Source organism: Drosophila mauritiana, chromosome X (assembly GCF_004382145.1).
Source record: "Drosophila mauritiana strain mau12 chromosome X, ASM438214v1, whole genome shotgun sequence".
Classification (NCBI taxonomy): domain Eukaryota; kingdom Metazoa; phylum Arthropoda; class Insecta; order Diptera; family Drosophilidae; genus Drosophila; species Drosophila mauritiana.
In genome coordinates, this window is record NC_046672.1 from 20,933,382 (window position 1) to 20,951,150 (window position 17,769).

The following is a 17,769-nucleotide window of genomic DNA, read 5'->3' on the forward strand; positions in this document are numbered from 1 at the left end:
AATTAGATCCTACTAACACTAATATTTAACATAGTTATTCCACATTATATTCATTTCCTCGTTCCTATTCTATTTTTTATATCGCGTCTATATCTTCTCGCGAATCGAGCCGTACGATACACGGCAGCGCCCCTCGGTCGGTTGGATGGACAGCATTCAATCCAACCAGGCTCTCTTGGACGCTAACGATCCTACAGAGCGTCATTTTGCTGCCACCCATAAGCGCTCGACGGTCGGGGTTTATGTCGTCGAGTGCCCTTTCTAAGAGACGGCACCGCCTATTGAATCGACCTTGCCACAGGCCATCAATCGCCTGTTCTCGCTGGAACGCTATTTTCGTCGGTATCCAGAATTGAAGCAGCAGTACGAAGCTTTCCTGGACGACTACTTCCAACGTGGACACATGGAGCAACTGACATCGGCTCTGGTTGATGTGTTCCCAGATACTGGACAGCCTGACTACCAAATGTCTTGTAGTTTTTGATGGATCTGGAAAGGAAAGCTCTGGAATACCGCTCAATGAAAGACTTCATATTGGTCAACCGATTCAAGGCGATCTTCTTGGCGTTTGTCTACGTTTCCAGCAGCACCAATATGTTCTGTGCGTAGATATAGAGAAGATGTTTCGCGGAATTCAAATCTTCAAGCCGAACACCAATTTTCAACGCATTGTTTGGCACAAGACTGAGAATGAACCTCTGCTTAATTTTCGCCTAATGACGGTGACTTACGGATTGGCACCGTTTCCTTTTTTGGCTGTTCGAGTTCTTAAGCAACTCGCCAAGAGTACCCTGCAGCAGTCCACGCACTTCTGCACGATGCCTATGTGGACGATATTCCAACAGGGTACAACACCTTCGAGGACCTTATGATTGTAAAGGATGAGCTTATTGGACTCTTGGACAAAGGCAAATTCAAACTACGCAAATGGAGATCCAAAATTTGGCGTCTCCTGAAATCATTGCCTAAAGAAGATAGATGGCAATGCCAAGTCCCACGGTATATTGCGTCACCATTTCGAGACGATCAGCTGCACGGATTCGCCGACGCATCCACACACGCCTATGGCGACTACCGGTCTACGCTCGAGTTGCAGTTGGATGCAGTTTTCGAGTCACCCTTGTTGCCTCCAAAACTCGGGTGGTTCCGATCAAGCCCGTATCGATTCCAGGTTTGGAGCTAAATGCTGCCTTACTGCTCTCTCGATTGCTTACTCTTGTCCAAATAATTCACTAACAATTCCTCTTTTCAGCTGCTGGACAGATTCAGAAAATGTGCTACACTGGCTTTCAGTTCCCTCACGACGTTGGAACACCTACGTCTGCAACCGAACGGCTGAGATGCTGAGCGACTTTCCCCGCAACTGCTGGAACCATGTTCGCACGGAAGACAATCTTGCTGATTGTGATTCTCGAGGACTTCATCCGTCAAAGCTTCTGGAGCAGCGACTGTGGTGGAAAGGTCCGTCTTGGCTGGGTACACCGACTGGCCAACGTATCTCCAAGTTTCGATGTCAACACGTAGGATCGAACAGTAAAGCCCACAACTCTACATAACTTTCCTGGCGAAAGTTTTTTTTTTTTTTTTTTTTTTTTTTTTTAATTAATTTATTTATTAAGGCATACGGGGAAGTCATGAAGCCCCTTTGTGTCCTTCTTATCTATTAATTCAGCCCATTTTGGGCTCGCCGGCTAACTATAGTTAGCTTTTTCAAATTTACAGTAATTTAACTAGAATTACATAACAATCACATATAACAAATAGGATTTAAGATAAGCGTCAGCTTCTGCGGACCCTTGTCAAAGGAGATCGGGTAATGAGATCCCTCGGTTGCCTTCTATTGAGCCTCCTTGGTGGGCGAGATCTATTTAGAGCGCTGGCCAGCCGATTTCTGTGGCGCTCCAGCCTGTCATGGTATCTGCTCGAGTGCTGGTTTATTTCGTCAAAAACCGTTGCTAGTTTCAGGTCTCTGTGCAGAGTGGTGTTTCGAACAAACCACTCGCAGCCGGTGATAAGTCTTGCTACCTTATTTTGAATAGCCTGGATTCTTTTGATTTGGCTGTCGCATGCCAAGCCCCAGATTTGGCACCCATACTTCCAGTTTGGTGCTAAGATCTGTTTGTAAATTGTCAGCTTGTTGGATAGCGACAATTTACTGCGCGAACAAAGTAGCCAGTAGTGCTTCGCCACCTTAGCACGTAGGCGCGTTCTGATGTCGGTCACATGCTTGGAAAATGTGAGTCTGCGATCCAGAAGCACTCCTTTCGGTACTTTGCTGCGTTCGGCTGTGGTACGGGGGCTTCCTCGATGTAGACGGGCGGTGGCGTTCTCCGCTTTAAAGTAAAGCAGACGTTGTTGGATTTACTGCTATTGATGCCAATGTTCCAACGTCTTGCCCATTCCGAGAACCGGTATGCAAAGTCCTGGATACCATCGGCTGCGTCGTGCTCGCATCGGGACCTGTAGGTGACGCACACGTCATCGGCAAATGCGGCCAACATAGATTTCCCGTAAAGGCTTACATCCGGCTGCGGCATGTCGTGGCTATACAGGCAGTAGAGCAGGGGGCCGAGGACACTACCTTGTGGAACACCAGCTGCCACGTTGTGCTCGGTGGAAATTGCTGAATGAAAGCGCACAGCGAACCTCCTTCCTTCCAGGTACGATTTTAGCAGCCCAAAATATGGAGCAGGCAGCGTCTGCTTGATTTTCAGTTGGAGTCCAATGTGCCACACTCGATCAAACGCTTCTCGAATGTCCAAGAAGAGGCTGTTACAATATTCCTTACTGTCGTAGGCCGTCAGAATTTGCTCGACGACTCGATGGAGCTGCTCGACAGTACAGTGGCCAGCGCGGAAACCGAACTGGTGCTCAGGGGTAATCCCCTGGGCTTCCATAATCCTTACAATCCGGACAGCAATCAGTCTCTCAAACACCTTCGAAATTGAAGGGAGGAGACTGATCGGCCGGTAGGAGGCGGGCTCCCTTTCCGGCTTGCCAGGTTTGTGGATCATGGTGATTATCCCGAGCTTCCACTGATAAGGGAAGTATTGCAACCTCACAATAGCGTTGAAAACCAACGTTATGTAGAGGATCGCTTGTCTGGGCAGGGCCTTCTATGTGGCGTTGCAGATGACGTCATGTCCAGGTGCTTTGTTGTTACTCTGGCGCACCATGACTTCGGCTACCTCGCAGGGTTCAAACGGCGTGATTGGCATATCCATTTGAAGCGCTTGGTTCAGCTGGTCCTGAGTTTCTTCAACCTGTTGCAAGCTGGCAAGCTTGAATGGTTGAAATCGCTCGGCGAGGTGCGCAGCGAATACCTCCGCTTGTCCCAAGTCGGTCCGACACCATGTCCCGTTGCTATCGACTAGAGGCGCCTTCCTCGTGCAACGCCTTTTGATTGCGCGCGTGGCCTTAAGCTAGCATAATCGTATGGCGTGTGCAGAGCCGAAGCTTTAGTTTAGTCACATTTTGCCTCTCAATAAATACGTACATAAATAATCATTTCAAGCGGCTGAAATTAACCAACAACATAAACTAAACAGTAACTGGCGGTTTTTATTTGTAAGCAATTAGTATACAGCTGTTTCGATACAAGTCTTACAAATTCAAAGCTATCTGCATTTTTAAATGTTTTTCTTTCTTTAGCATGTTGCCTGCAAATGTTGAATCTGACCTGCTCAGTTGACTGTCCAATCATTTTGTCGTTAACTCATCGACTTTTCCAAGTTAGAATGGTTCAGATTCCCAATCTTCTGTTGTCTGAAAAGATACGTAGTATGTATGATTGAATCTGTGTAGAATGAACATGATTGATCGTGAGACTTGTTTACCTCCTCTGAGGACGCTTCTTCCTGGCGCTCCAGCTTCTGCCGCTTAGGCAGCGGTTTCCCATCTGGATTTCGCTCTAGTATTGTAGTTAGAAGCCCGGTTAGGTCGTCCGCGGGAAGCCTTCGCTTCCTTGACTCCAGGACTCTGATGAAACCATAAACTTTAGGTCAGAACTCTCACCACTAATCACTTGAACTCACTCGCGCAGCAAAACGCAGTTGTGGCCGGTCAACATCTCATTTAGGCGCTGGTGCTCTTCGGACGAAGGACTTCTGCTACGCAGCTGCAAGTCCAAGATCGAGTCCAATCCTGTCAGCATTGCGATCACCCTAGCTTGCACGTTGTCATCAGTGACAGGTTCCGTCTGGGTAGACTTATTCGCTGTCTTGGATGGCGAAGTCTTAGTCTGGGTAGACTGATTGCGCATCCCCTGATTAAATCCACGCGGAATCTGAGGCTGCACCAAATGCGGGAATTCACGGAGAAAATAGGAATCGGTTTCGTTGTTCGGATTCGACATCTTGAAGTTCCGTTGTGACATGAAAATGGTTTCTCCGGTACGGCTTCTAGATTTGCACTGAATTCTATAGGGACAGAGCAAAGCCAAATGTCAAAAGTAGGCAGGGCTACCGAATGCAGGGTTGCATTCAATAAATATACAAAAGTACATTATATTATATAATTATTATATTATATTAATTATATTTAAGTTATATTTATCCCACTCATCTGTAGCTGAGTTAAAGAAAAATTTGAATGATTTTTTTTTGTAAATGCAATGAAAAAGTTATAATTAAATGCTAAGATGACTAGTTGCTAAATATAATCTAAAAAATCCATCCTTGCTGACGTCATCGACGACTACAATGTGCAGGCTGCCCTTGGACACTGGATCTACAATACTTGCCATCAGCGAACATATCAAGCTGCGCTCTCGACATTCGGGCCAACCTCTCGAATTTCGTCTCGTTTATCTCAACTCGCGACATCCTCACTCCCATCATCTTCGACGTGGAAGCATATCTGCGAGCTTCCTTGGGCAGACCCAACGTTCTGCCCACCAGTCGATGTCATCCTTGGATCGGATCAGCTCCGGTCGCTGTACACAGGAGAATTGTCTGCACTGATTTCTCAACCAGTGATTCCACCTGTCTCGATTAGTTTACCACCACAAGGGAACATTGAGTCCGGACTACCGGCACAAGTTGGCGCTTCAGAAATACAATCTGCAGCGCCAAAACCCCTCGCGGTGGTTCCACTAAAGAAACAAATTTTTGTTTCTCGGCTTTCCCCTGATCAAACATCGTCGGATGTATTGTCTTATATACAAGACAAAACAAAAGCCGATAATATAAAAGTGGAAAAATTTAATTTCTCTTACGCTAGGGACATATCATCTTTCAAGATAACTGTCCCAAACGAGCTCTTTTCGACCATATGTTCGGGTGATTTTTGGCCGGATAGTATGGTGGTAAAAGAGTTTGAAGCTAAGATCAAAAATAAGAAAAAGGTGCCCGTGGGAATTAAACTTCCCTCACGTGGCCAGACAACTGCACCATCCGCCTCTTCAAAAAACTAACAACAAATCTTACTATCTCCTATCAAAATGTTAGAGGCTTGCGTAGCAAATTAATCAAATTGTTTTGTGATAGTCTTTCATTTGCATCCCATATTATAGTGCTCACAGAGACTTGGTTAAAGCCGGAGATACTGAACTCCGAAGTCTTCCCAGGTATGTACACTATATATAGGTTTGACCGTCCCTCCAGACGGGGAGGAGGAGTCTTAATTGCGGTTAGATCTACCCTCGCGTCGGAGGAGTTACTTTTGGACGATTCCCGTAACTCGGAATTCGTATGTGTAAAGCTGTCTTTTTCCGACAGATCAGTTTATATTACGTGCTCCTATATTCCGCCATCTTCTGAATTCCCGGAATATCAGAATCATCTGTCCGTTATCCAGTCCATCTTGAATAAACTTTCTGACAGGGACCAATTGGTAGTTCTAGGTGATTTTAAAATACCTGGCACAACGTGGTCCCCAGAAAAACAATCGAATATCCTTCTCCCTTTAGCACACCATGACTTTATTGACGGCTTGCTCGACTTATGGTATCCCTTGCAATTTAATTATATTCTCTCTTAATTATATACTCTCTTGGTCGACTGTTGGATCTATGTCTTGAAACAAGTCCTGAAAGTGTGTTTCTGTCCAGGGTAGCACCTCTTACTCAACCTGAAGCTCCATATCATCCTTCTTTCGAGGTGACAATCGACATAGGTACCGTAGTAAAAGTAAAATCAGAGAAGTCAACAAGCGAATTCACTGTTTTCGAAAGGCAAATTTTCGGAGGTTAAACAATTTTATAGCTGGCTTTAATTGGTCCGATCTTTACTCCTGCAACATAATGGCGGATGCGATTAATATGTTTTATACCGCAATTAAATCATTTTTTGACTCTTGTGTTCCGATGTACTATCCGTCAATCTCTAAACCTCCTTGGTTTAATAAAGAGTTGACACACCTAAGAAATGTAAAGTCCAGACTTTATACAAAATTTAAAAATACCGGTTCTCAGTCCATCCTTTGTAAATATTTAAGCGCTCGGTTAAACTTTACCGTGCTTAATGCTCAGTGCTACAAAAATTATTTAAACCGTTGTAAGTTCCAGTTTGCACAGGATCCGAAACAGTTTTATAATTTCGTTAGCACTAAGCGAAAAACAAGTTCTTACCCTTCCTCGCTAATTTTTGAAAACACTACGGTTACATCGGATCAGGCAATAGCCGATCTATTCGTCAAGTTTTTTCAAACAACATATTCAACTTTACCTCATTCCGAACAGCCATACTCTTATGCGGTATCTAAGTCGAATCTAATATTTTGCCCCACTATAAACGAAAGCTCACTGCTTAACGATCTTCAGCGTGTTAAACCGGTCTATTCGCCAGGTCCCGATGGAATCCCTGGCTGTGTGCTCAGATTCTGTGCGGAAGCCTTGTGCAAGCCTCTACTGAAACTGTTTACCTTATCTTTGGAATCTTCACAATTCCCTCATATATGGAAGGAGTCCTTTGTGATTCCTCTTCATAAAAAAGGTAGCAAACTGGATGCAAGCAATTACAGAGGAATCTCTAAATTGTCGGCTATCCCAAAACTTTTTGAAAATGTTATCACTCCCATTTGCAGCACCTTTGTAGAGCAATCATATCACCGTGTCAACACGGTTTTATGAAACGCAGATCTACAACCACGAACCTCTTGGAGCTAACTTCTTTCGTAATACATGGTTTCAAAAATAATCTTTAAACAGATGTCATGTACACTGACTTTAGTAAAGCATTTGACTCTGTTAATCATTACCTTCTAGTAAGGAAACTTGATCTATAAGCTTTCCCTGTTGATCTTCTAAATTGGATGTCAAGCTATCTGAATGGCAGGACACAACAAGTCCTCTTTAAAAATTCTCTATCTTGTATTCTCCGAGTCACATCCGGTGACCCACAAGGGAGCCATCTTGGTCCGCTTCTTTTTACCTTATTTATTAACGACCTCACTTTAGTAATAAAACATTCGCGTGTACTTATGTACGCAGACGATGTTAAATTATGCCTCCAGCACAAGGACATTTCGCGCCATTTGGACTTACAATCCGATCTAGAGAGCTTTCAAATATGGTGCCGTGATAACATATTAGACTTAAATGGCTCCAAGTGTAAAGTTATGACCTTTTGTCGTGCCAACCCAATACGCACTACTTACACTCTAAGTGGGTGCTCTCTGGACAGAATAACACGAGTTGATGATCTTGGTGTTCTTCTGGACCCAAAACTAAAATTTTCTGACCATATTTCGTCTATTGTCAATAAGGCCAGGGGTGTGCTTGGTTTTATAAAAAGGTGGTCTAAGGAATTTGATGACCCTTACTTGACTAAAACCTTATTTATTTCGTTAGTCCGTCCGATTCTCGAGTACGGATCACCTGTTTGGAGTCCACATTACGCAGTCCACTCGGACCGCATTGAATCGCCTAAATTGGGATGCAAACCATATATTACCTCCTTATTCCATTAGACTACTTTTAATTAATTTACCATCCCTAGTTAACCTAGTGCTTGGAACAGTTTTTATTTGTAAGCTTATTCGTGGGGATGTTGAGAGTCCCGACTTGATTAGTCGGCTTAACTTCTCGGTTCCAAGTAGGTTCACTAGAAACTATATACCCCTTATCTTAAATCATTGTAGATCTAATTATGAGTTGCATGACCCTTACAGAGTTTTATGTTCTGACTATAATAGACTTTATCCTATTATCTGTAATCTTGACTCTCTGCCGCTATTAAAGCAATCGATTTTATCTTTTCTATTACATAATTAGATCCTACTAACACTAATATTTAACATAGTTATTCCACATTATATTCATTTCCTCGTTCCTATTCTATTTTTTATATCGCGTCTATATCTTCTCGCGAATCGAGCCGTACGATACACGGCAGCGCCCCTCGGTCGGTTGGACGCTAACGATCCTACAGAGCGTCATTTTGCTGCCACCCATAAGCGCTCGACGGTCGGGGTTTATGTCGTCGAGTGCCCTTTCTAAGAGACGGCACCGCCTATTGAATCGACCTTGCCACAGGCCATCAATCGCCTGTTCTCGCTGGAACGCTATTTTCGTCGGTATCCAGAATTGAAGCAGCAGTACGAAGCTTTCCTGGACGACTACTTCCAACGTGGACACATGGAGCAACTGACATCGGCTCTGGTTGATGTGTTCCCAGATACTGGACAGCCTGACTACCAAATGTCTTGTAGTTTTTGATGGATCTGGAAAGGAAAGCTCTGGAATACCGCTCAATGAAAGACTTCATATTGGTCAACCGATTCAAGGCGATCTTCTTGGCGTTTGTCTACGTTTCCAGCAGCACCAATATGTTCTGTGCGTAGATATAGAGAAGATGTTTCGCGGAATTCAAATCTTCAAGCCGAACACCAATTTTCAACGCATTGTTTGGCACAAGACTGAGAATGAACCTCTGCTTAATTTTCGCCTAATGACGGTGACTTACGGATTGGCACCGTTTCCTTTTTTGGCTGTTCGAGTTCTTAAGCAACTCGCCAAGAGTACCCTGCAGCAGTCCACGCACTTCTGCACGATGCCTATGTGGACGATATTCCAACAGGGTACAACACCTTCGAGGATCTTATGATTGTAAAGGATGAGCTTATTGGACTCTTGGACAAAGGCAAATTCAAACTACGCAAATGGAGATCCAAAATTTGGCGTCTTCTGAAATCATTGCCTAAAGAAGATAGATGGCAATGCCAAGTCCCACGGTATATTGCGTCACCATTTCGAGACGATCAGCTGCACGGATTCGCCGACGCATCCACACACGCCTATGGCGACTACCGGTCTACGCTCGAGTTGCAGTTGGATGCAGTTTTCGAGTCACCCTTGTTGCCTCCAAAACTCGGGTGGTTCCGATCAAGCCCGTATCGATTCCAGGTTTGGAGCTAAATGCTGCCTTACTGCTCTCTCGATTGCTTACTCTTGTCCAAACAATTCACTAACAATTCTTCTTTTCAGCTGCTGGACAGATTCAGAAAATGTGCTACACTGGCTTTCAGTTCCCTCACGACGTTGGAACACCTACGTCTGCAACCGAACGGCTGAGATGCTGAGCGACTTTCCCCGCAACTGCTGGAACCATGTTCGCACGGAAGACAATCTTGCTGATTGTGATTCTCGAGGACTTCATCCGTCAAAGCTTCTGGAGCAGCGACTGTGGTGGAAAGGTCCGTCTTGGCTGGGTACACCGACTGGCCAACGTATCTCCAAGTTTCGATGTCAACACGTAGGATCGAACAGTAAAGCCCACAACTCTACATAACTTTCCTGGCGAAAGTTTTTTTTTTTTTTTTTTTTTTTTTTTTTTTAATTAATTTATTTATTAAGGCATACGGGGAAGTCATGAAGCCCCTTTGTGTCCTTCTTATCTATTAATTCAGCCCATTTTGGGCTCGCCGGCTAACTATAGTTAGCTTTTTCAAATTTACAGTAATTTAACTAGAATTACATAACAATCACATATAACAAATAAGATTTAAGATAAGCGTCAGCTTCTGCGGACCCTTGTCAAAGGAGATCGGGTAATGAGATCCCTCGGTTGCCTTCTATTGAGCCTCCTTGGTGGGCGAGATCTATTTAGAGCGCTGGCCAGCCGATTTCTGTGGCGCTCCAGCCTGTCATGGTATCTGCTCGAGTGCTGGTTTATTTCGTCAAAAACCGTTGCTAGTTTCAGGTCTCTGTGCAGAGTGGTGTTTCGAACAAACCACTCGCAGCCGGTGATAAGTCTTGCTACCTTATTTTGAATAGCCTGGATTCTTTTGATTTGGCTGTCGCATGCCAAGCCCCAGATTTGGCACCCATACTTCCAGTTTGGTGCTAAGATCTGTTTGTAAATTGTCAGCTTGTTGGATAGCGACAATTTACTGCGCGAACAAAGAAGCCAGTAGTGCTTCGCCACCTTAGCACGTAGGCGCGTTCTGATGTCGGTCACATGCTTGGAAAATGTGAGTCTGCGATCCAGAAGCACTCCTTTCGGTACTTTGCTGCGTTCGGCTGTGGTACGGGGGTTTCCTCGATGTAGACGGGCGGTGGCGTTCTCCGCTTTAAAGTAAAGCAGACGTTGTTGGATTTACTGCTATTGATGCCAATGTTCCAACGTCTTGCCCATTCCGAGAACCGGTATGCAAAGTCCTGGATACCATCGGCTGCGTCGTGCTCGCATCGGGACCTGTAGGTGACGCACACGTCATCGGCAAATGCGGCCAACATAGATTTCCCGTAAAGGCTTACATCCGGCTGCGGCATGTCGTGGCTATACAGGCAGTAGAGCAGGGGGCCGAGGACACTACCTTGTGGAACATCAGCTGCCACGTTGTGCTCGGTGGAAATTGCTGAATGAAAGCGCACAGCGAACCTCCTTCCTTCCAGGTACGATTTTAGCAGCCCAAAATATGGAGCAGGCAGCGTCTGCTTGATTTTCAGTTGGAGTCCAATGTGCCACACTCGATCAAACGCTTCTCGAATGTCCAAGAAGAGGCTGTTACAATATTCCTTACTGTCGTAGGCCGTCAGAATTTGCTCGACGACTCGATGGAGCTGCTCGACAGTACAGTGGCCAGCGCGGAAACCGAACTGGTGCTCAGGGGTAATCCCCTGGGCTTCCATAATCCTTACAATCCGGACAGCAATCAGTCTCTCAAACACCTTCGAAATTGAAGGGAGGAGACTGATCGGCCGGTAGGAGGCGGGCTCCCTTTCCGGCTTGCCAGGTTTGTGGATCATGGTGATTATCCCGAGCTTCCACTGATAAGGGAAGTATTGCAACCTCACAATAGCGTTGAAAACCAACGTTATGTAGAGGATCGCTTGTCTGGGCAGGGCCTTCTATGTGGCGTTGCAGATGACGTCATGTCCAGGTGCTTTGTTGTTACTCTGGCGCACCATGACTTCGGCTACCTCGCAGGGTTCAAACGGCGTGATTGGCATATCCATTTGAAGCGCTTGGTTCAGCTGGTCCTGAGTTTCTTCAACCTGTTGCAAGCTGGCAAGCTTGAATGGTTGAAATCGCTCGGCGAGGTGCGCAGCGAATACCTCCGCTTGTCCCAAGTCGGTCCGACACCATGTCCCGTTGCTATCGACTAGAGGCGCCTTCCTCGTGCAACGCCTTTTGATTGCGCGCGTGGCCTTAAGCTAGCATAATCGTATGGCGTGTGCAGAGCCGAAGCTTTAGTTTAGTCACATTTTGCCTCTCAATAAATACGTACATAAATAATCATTTCAAGCGGCTGAAATTAACCAACAACATAAACTAAACAGTAACTGGCGGTTTTTATTTGTAAGCAATTAGTATACAGCTGTTTCGATACAAGTCTTACAAATTCAAAGCTATCTGCATTTTTAAATGTTTTTCTTTCTTTAGCATGTTGCCTGCAAATGTTGAATCTGACCTGCTCAGTTGACTGTCCAATCATTTTGTCGTTAACTCATCGACTTTTCCAAGTTAGAATGGTTCAGATTCCCAATCTTCTGTTGTCTGAAAAGATACGTAGTATGTATGATTGAATCTGTGTAGAATGAACATGATTGATCGTGAGACTTGTTTACCTCCTCTGAGGACGCTTCTTCCTGGCGCTCCAGCTTCTGCCGCTTAGGCAGCGGTTTCCCATCTGGATTTCGCTCTAGTATTGTAGTTAGAAGCCCGGTTAGGTCGTCCGCGGGAAGCCTTCGCTTCCTTGACTCCAGGACTCTGATGAAACCATAAACTTTAGGTCAGAACTCTCACCACTAATCACTTGAACTCACTCGCGCAGCAAAACGCAGTTGTGGCCGGTCAACATCTCATTTAGGCGCTGGTGCTCTTCGGACGAAGGACTTCTGCTACGCAGCTGCAAGTCCAAGATCGAGTCCAATCCTGTCAGCATTGCGATCACCCTAGCTTGCACGTTGTCATCAGTGACAGGTTCCGTCTGGGTAGACTTATTCGCTGTCTTGGATGGCGAAGTCTTAGTCTGGGTAGACTGATTGCGCATCCCCTGATTAAATCCACGCGGAATCTGAGGCTGCACCAAATGCGGGAATTCACGGAGAAAATAGGAATCGGTTTCGTTGTTCGGATTCGACATCTTGAAGTTCCGTTGTGACATGAAAATGGTTTCTCCGGTACGGCTTCTAGATTTGCACTGAATTCTATAGGGACAGAGCAAAGCCAAATGTCAAAAGTAGGCAGGGCTACCGAATGCAGGGTTGCATTCAATAAATATACAAAAGTACATTATATTATATAATTATTATATTATATTAATTATATTTAAGTTATATTTATCCCACTCATCTGTAGCTGAGTTAAAGAAAAATTTGAATGATTTTTTTTTGTAAATGCAATGAAAAAGTTATAATTAAATGCTAAGATGACTAGTTGCTAAATATAATCTAAAAAATCCATCCTTGCTGACGTCATCGACGACTACAATGTGCAGGCTGCCCTTGGACACTGGATCTACAATACTTGCCATCAGCGAACATATCAAGCTGCGCTCTCGACATTCGGGCCAACCTCTCGAATTTCGTCTCGTTTATCTCAACTCGCGACATCCTCACTCCCATCATCTTCGACGTGGAAGCATATCTGCGAGCTTCCTTGGGCAGACCCAACGTTCTGCCCACCAGTCGATGTCATCCTTGGATCGGATCAGCTCCGGTCGCTGTACACAGGAGAATTGTCTGCACTGATTTCTCAACCAGTGATTCCACCTGTCTCGATTAGTTTACCACCACAAGGGAACATTGAGTCCGGACTACCGGCACAAGTTGGCGCTTCAGAAATACAATCTGCAGCGCCAAAACCCCTCGCGGTGGTTCCACTAAAGAAACAAATTTTTGTTTCTCGGCTTTCCCCTGATCAAACATCGTCGGATGTATTGTCTTATATACAAGACAAAACAAAAGCCGATAATATAAAAGTGGAAAAATTTAATTTCTCTTACGCTAGGGACATATCATCTTTCAAGATAACTGTCCCAAACGAGCTCTTTTCGACCATATGTTCGGGTGATTTTTGGCCGGATAGTATGGTGGTAAAAGAGTTTGAAGCTAAGATCAAAAATAAGAAAAAGGTGCCCGTGGGAATTAAACTTCCCTCACGTGGCCAGACAACTGCACCATCCGCCTCTTCAAAAAACTAACAACAAATCTTACTATCTCCTATCAAAATGTTAGAGGCTTGCGTAGCAAATTAATCAAATTGTTTTGTGATAGTCTTTCATTTGCATCCCATATTATAGTGCTCACAGAGACTTGGTTAAAGCCGGAGATACTGAACTCCGAAGTCTTCCCAGGTATGTACACTATATATAGGTTTGACCGTCCCTCCAGACGGGGAGGAGGAGTCTTAATTGCGGTTAGATCTACCCTCGCGTCGGAGGAGCTACTTTTGGACGATTCCCGTAACTCGGAATTCGTATATGTAAAGCTGTCTTTTTCCGACAGATCAGTTTATATTACGTGCTCCTATATTCCGCCATCTTCTGAATTCTCGGAATATCAGAATCATCTGTCCGCTATCCAGTCCATCTTGAATAAACTTTCTGACAGGGACCAATTGGTAGTTCTAGGTGATTTTAAAATACCTGGCACAACGTGGTCCCCAGAAAAACAATCGAATATCCTTCTCCCTTTAGCACACCATGACTTTATTGACGGCTTGCTCGACTTATGGTATCCCTTGCAATTTAATTATATTCTCTCTTAATTATATACTCTCTTGGTCGACTGTTGGATCTATGTCTTGAAACAAGTCCTGAAAGTGTGTTTCTGTCCAGGGTAGCACCTCTTACTCAACCTGAAGCTCCATATCATCCTTCTTTCGAGGTGACAATCGACATAGGTACCGTATTAAAAGTAAATTCAGAGAAGTCAACAAAGCGAATTCCCTGTTTTCGCAAGGCAAATTTTCGGAGGTTAAGCAATTTTATAGCTGGCTTTAATTGGTCCGATCTTTACTCCTGCAACATAATGGCGGATGCGATTAATATGTTTTATACCGCAATTAAATCATTTTTTGACTCTATCCGTCAATCTCTAAACCTCCTTGGTTTAATAAAAAGTTGACACACCTAAGAAATGTAAAGTCCAGACTTTATACAAAATTTAAAAATACCGGTTCTCAGTCCATCCTTTGTAAATATTTAAGCGCTCGGTTAAACTTTACCGTGCTTAATGCTCAGTGCTACAAAAATTATTTAAACCGTTGTAAGTTCCAGTTTGCACAGGATCCGAAACAGTTTTATAATTTCGTTAGCACTAAGCGAAAAACAAGTTCTTACCCTTCCTCGCTAATTTTTGAAAACACTACGGTTACATCGGATCAGGCAATAGCCGATCTATTCGTCAAGTTTTTTCAAACAACATATTCAACTTTACCTCATTCCGAACAGCCATACTCTTATGCGGTATCTAAGTCGAATCTAATATTTTGCCCCACTATAAACGAAAGCTCACTGCTTAACGATCTTCAGCGTGTTAAACCGGTCTATTCGCCAGGTCCCGATGGAATCCCTGGCTGTGTGCTCAGATTCTGTGCGGAAGCCTTGTGCAAGCCTCTACTGAAACTGTTTACCTTATCTTTGGAATCTTCACAATTCCCTCATATATGGAAGGAGTCCTTTGTGATTCCTCTTCATAAAAAAGGTAGCAAACTGGATGCAAGCAATTACAGAGGAATCTCTAAATTGTCGGCTATCCCAAAACTTTTTGAAAATGTTATCACTCCCATTTGCAGCACCTTTGTAGAGCAATCATATCACCGTGTCAACACGGTTTTATGAAACGCAGATCTACAACCACGAACCTCTTGGAGCTAACTTCTTTCATGTATTAGGTTTCAAAAATAATCTTTAAACAGATGTCATGTACACTGACTTTAGTAAAGCATTTGACTCTGTTAATCATTACCTTCTAGTAAGGAAACTTGATCTATAAGCTTTCCCTGTTGATCTTCTAAATTGGATGTCAAGCTATCTGAATGGCAGGACACAACAAGTCCTCTTTAAAAATTCTCTATCTTGTATTCTCCGAGTCACATCCGGTGACCCACAAGGGAGCCATCTTGGTCCGCTTCTTTTTACCTTATTTATTAACGACCTCACTTTAGTAATAAAACATTCGCGTGTACTTATGTACGCAGACGATGTTAAATTATGCCTCCAGCACAAGGACATTTCGCGCCATTTGGACTTACAATCCGATCTAGAGAGCTTTCAAATATGGTGCCGTGATAACATATTAGACTTAAATGGCTCCAAGTGTAAAGTTATGACCTTTTGTCGTGCCAACCCAATACGCACTACTTACACTCTAAGTGGGTGCTCTCTGGACAGAATAACACGAGTTGATGATCTTGGTGTTCTTCTGGACCCAAAACTAAAATTTTCTGACCATATTTCGTCTATTGTCAATAAGGCCAGGGGTGTGCTTGGTTTTATAAAAAGGTGGTCTAAGGAATTTGATGACCCTTACTTGACTAAAACCTTATTTATTTCGTTAGTCCGTCCGATTCTCGAGTACGGATCACCTGTTTGGAGTCCACAATACGCAGTCCACTCGGACCGCATTGAATCGCCTAAATTGGGATGCAAACCATATATTACCTCCTTATTCCATTAGACTACTTTTAATTAATTTACCATCCCTAGTTAACCTAGTGCTTGGAACAGTTTTTATTTGTAAGCTTATTCGTGGGGATGTTGAGAGTCCCGACTTGATTAGTCGGCTTAACTTCTCGGTTCCAAGTAGGTTCACTAGAAACTATATACCCCTTATCTTAAATCATTGTAGATCTAATTATGAGTTGCATGACCCTCGCGAATCGAGCCGTACGATACACGGCAGCGCCCCTCGGTCGGTTGGATGGACAGCATTCAATCCAACCAGGCTCTCTTGGACGCTAACGATCCTACAGAGCGTCATTTTGCTGCCACCCATAAGCGCTCGACGGTCGGGGTTTATGTCGTCGAGTGCCCTTTCTAAGAGACGGCACCGCCTATTGAATCGACCTTGCCACAGGCCATCAATCGCCTGTTCTCGCTGGAACGCTATTTTCGTCGGTATCCAGAATTGAAGCAGCAGTACGAAGCTTTCCTGGACGACTTCTTCCAACGTGGACACATGGAGCAACTGACATCGGCTCTGGTTGATGTGTTCCCAGATACTGGACAGCCTGACTACCAAATGTCTTGTAGTTTTTGATGGATCTGGAAAGGAAAGCTCTGGAATACCGCTCAATGAAAGACTTCATATTGGTCAACCGATTCAAGGCGATCTTCTTGGCGTTTGTCTACTTTTCCAGCAGCACCAATATGTTCTGTGCGTAGATATAGAGAAGATGTTTCGCGGAATTCAAATCTTCAAGCCGAACACCAATTTTCAACGCATTGTTTGGCACAAGACTGAGAATGAACCTCTGCTTAATTTTCGCCTAATGACGGTGACTTACGGATTGGCACCGTTTCCTTTTTTGGCTGTTCGAGTTCTTAAGCAACTCGCCAAGAGTACCCTGCAGCAGTCCACGCACTTCTGCACGATGCCTATGTGGACGATATTCCAACAGGGTACAACACCTTCGAGGACCTTATGATTGTAAAGGATGAGCTTATTGGACTCTTGGACAAAGGCAAATTCAAACTACGCAAATGGAGATCCAAAATTTGGCGTCTCCTGAAATCATTGCCTAAAGAAGATAGATGGCAATGCCAAGTCCCACGGTATATTGCGTCACCATTTCGAGACGATCAGCTGCACGGATTCGCCGACGCATCCACACACGCCTATGGCGACTACCGGTCTACGCTCGAGTTGCAGTTGGATGCAGTTTTCGAGTCACCCTTGTTGCCTCCAAAACTCGGGTGGTTCCGATCAAGCCCGTATCGATTCCAGGTTTGGAGCTAAATGCTGCCTTACTGCTCTCTCGATTGCTTACTCTTGTCCAAACAATTCACTAACAATTCCTCTTTTCAGCTGCTGGACAGATTCAGAAAATGTGCTACACTGGCTTTCAGTTCCCTCACGACGTTGGAACACCTACGTCTGCAACCGAACGGCTGAGATGCTGAGCGACTTTCCCCGCAACTGCTGGAACCATGTTCGCACGGAAGACAATCTTGCTGATTGTGATTCTCGAGGACTTCATCCGTCAAAGCTTCTGGAGCAGCGACTGTGGTGGAAAGGTCCGTCTTGGCTGGGTACACCGAGTGGCCAACGTATCTCCAAGTTTCGATGTCAACACGTAGGATCGAACAGTAAAGCCCACAACTCTACATAACTTTCCTGGCGAAAGTATCAACGAGTTACTCGTACACAAATACTCAACC

At 44.5% G+C, this 17,769-nt stretch overlaps 2 protein-coding genes across 2 annotated transcripts; both read right to left on the reverse strand.

Moving 5' to 3' along the window:
* Positions 1-3,553: 3,553 nt before the first annotated feature.
* Positions 3,554-4,413, reverse strand: LOC117147938. Its single transcript, XM_033315083.1, has 3 exons — positions 4,035-4,413; positions 3,837-3,978; positions 3,554-3,765 (listed from the first exon to the last, which is right to left on the reverse strand). The coding sequence occupies exons 1-3, from the start codon at positions 4,373-4,375 to the stop codon at positions 3,733-3,735; spliced, it is 516 nt and encodes a 171-aa protein (XP_033170974.1). The 5' UTR covers positions 4,376-4,413; the 3' UTR covers positions 3,554-3,732.
* Positions 4,414-11,727: 7,314 nt separating this feature from the next.
* Positions 11,728-12,587, reverse strand: LOC117147941. Its single transcript, XM_033315086.1, has 3 exons — positions 12,209-12,587; positions 12,011-12,152; positions 11,728-11,939 (listed from the first exon to the last, which is right to left on the reverse strand). The coding sequence occupies exons 1-3, from the start codon at positions 12,547-12,549 to the stop codon at positions 11,907-11,909; spliced, it is 516 nt and encodes a 171-aa protein (XP_033170977.1). The 5' UTR covers positions 12,550-12,587; the 3' UTR covers positions 11,728-11,906.
* Positions 12,588-17,769: the final 5,182 nt, after the last annotated feature.

Coding starts and splice junctions, on each gene's coding strand:
- LOC117147938 (XM_033315083.1), bottom strand. CDS start 4,375: ATGTCACAACGGAACTTCAAGATGTCGAATCCGAACAACGAAACCGAT. Junction 3,979..4,034: donor AACTGCGTTTTGCTGCGCGA/GTGAGTTCAAGT, acceptor TGGTTTCATCAG/AGTCCTGGAGTCAAGGAAGC. Junction 3,766..3,836: donor AAGAAGCGTCCTCAGAGGAG/GTAAACAAGTCT, acceptor GTATCTTTTCAG/ACAACAGAAGATTGGGAATC.
- LOC117147941 (XM_033315086.1), bottom strand. CDS start 12,549: ATGTCACAACGGAACTTCAAGATGTCGAATCCGAACAACGAAACCGAT. Junction 12,153..12,208: donor AACTGCGTTTTGCTGCGCGA/GTGAGTTCAAGT, acceptor TGGTTTCATCAG/AGTCCTGGAGTCAAGGAAGC. Junction 11,940..12,010: donor AAGAAGCGTCCTCAGAGGAG/GTAAACAAGTCT, acceptor GTATCTTTTCAG/ACAACAGAAGATTGGGAATC.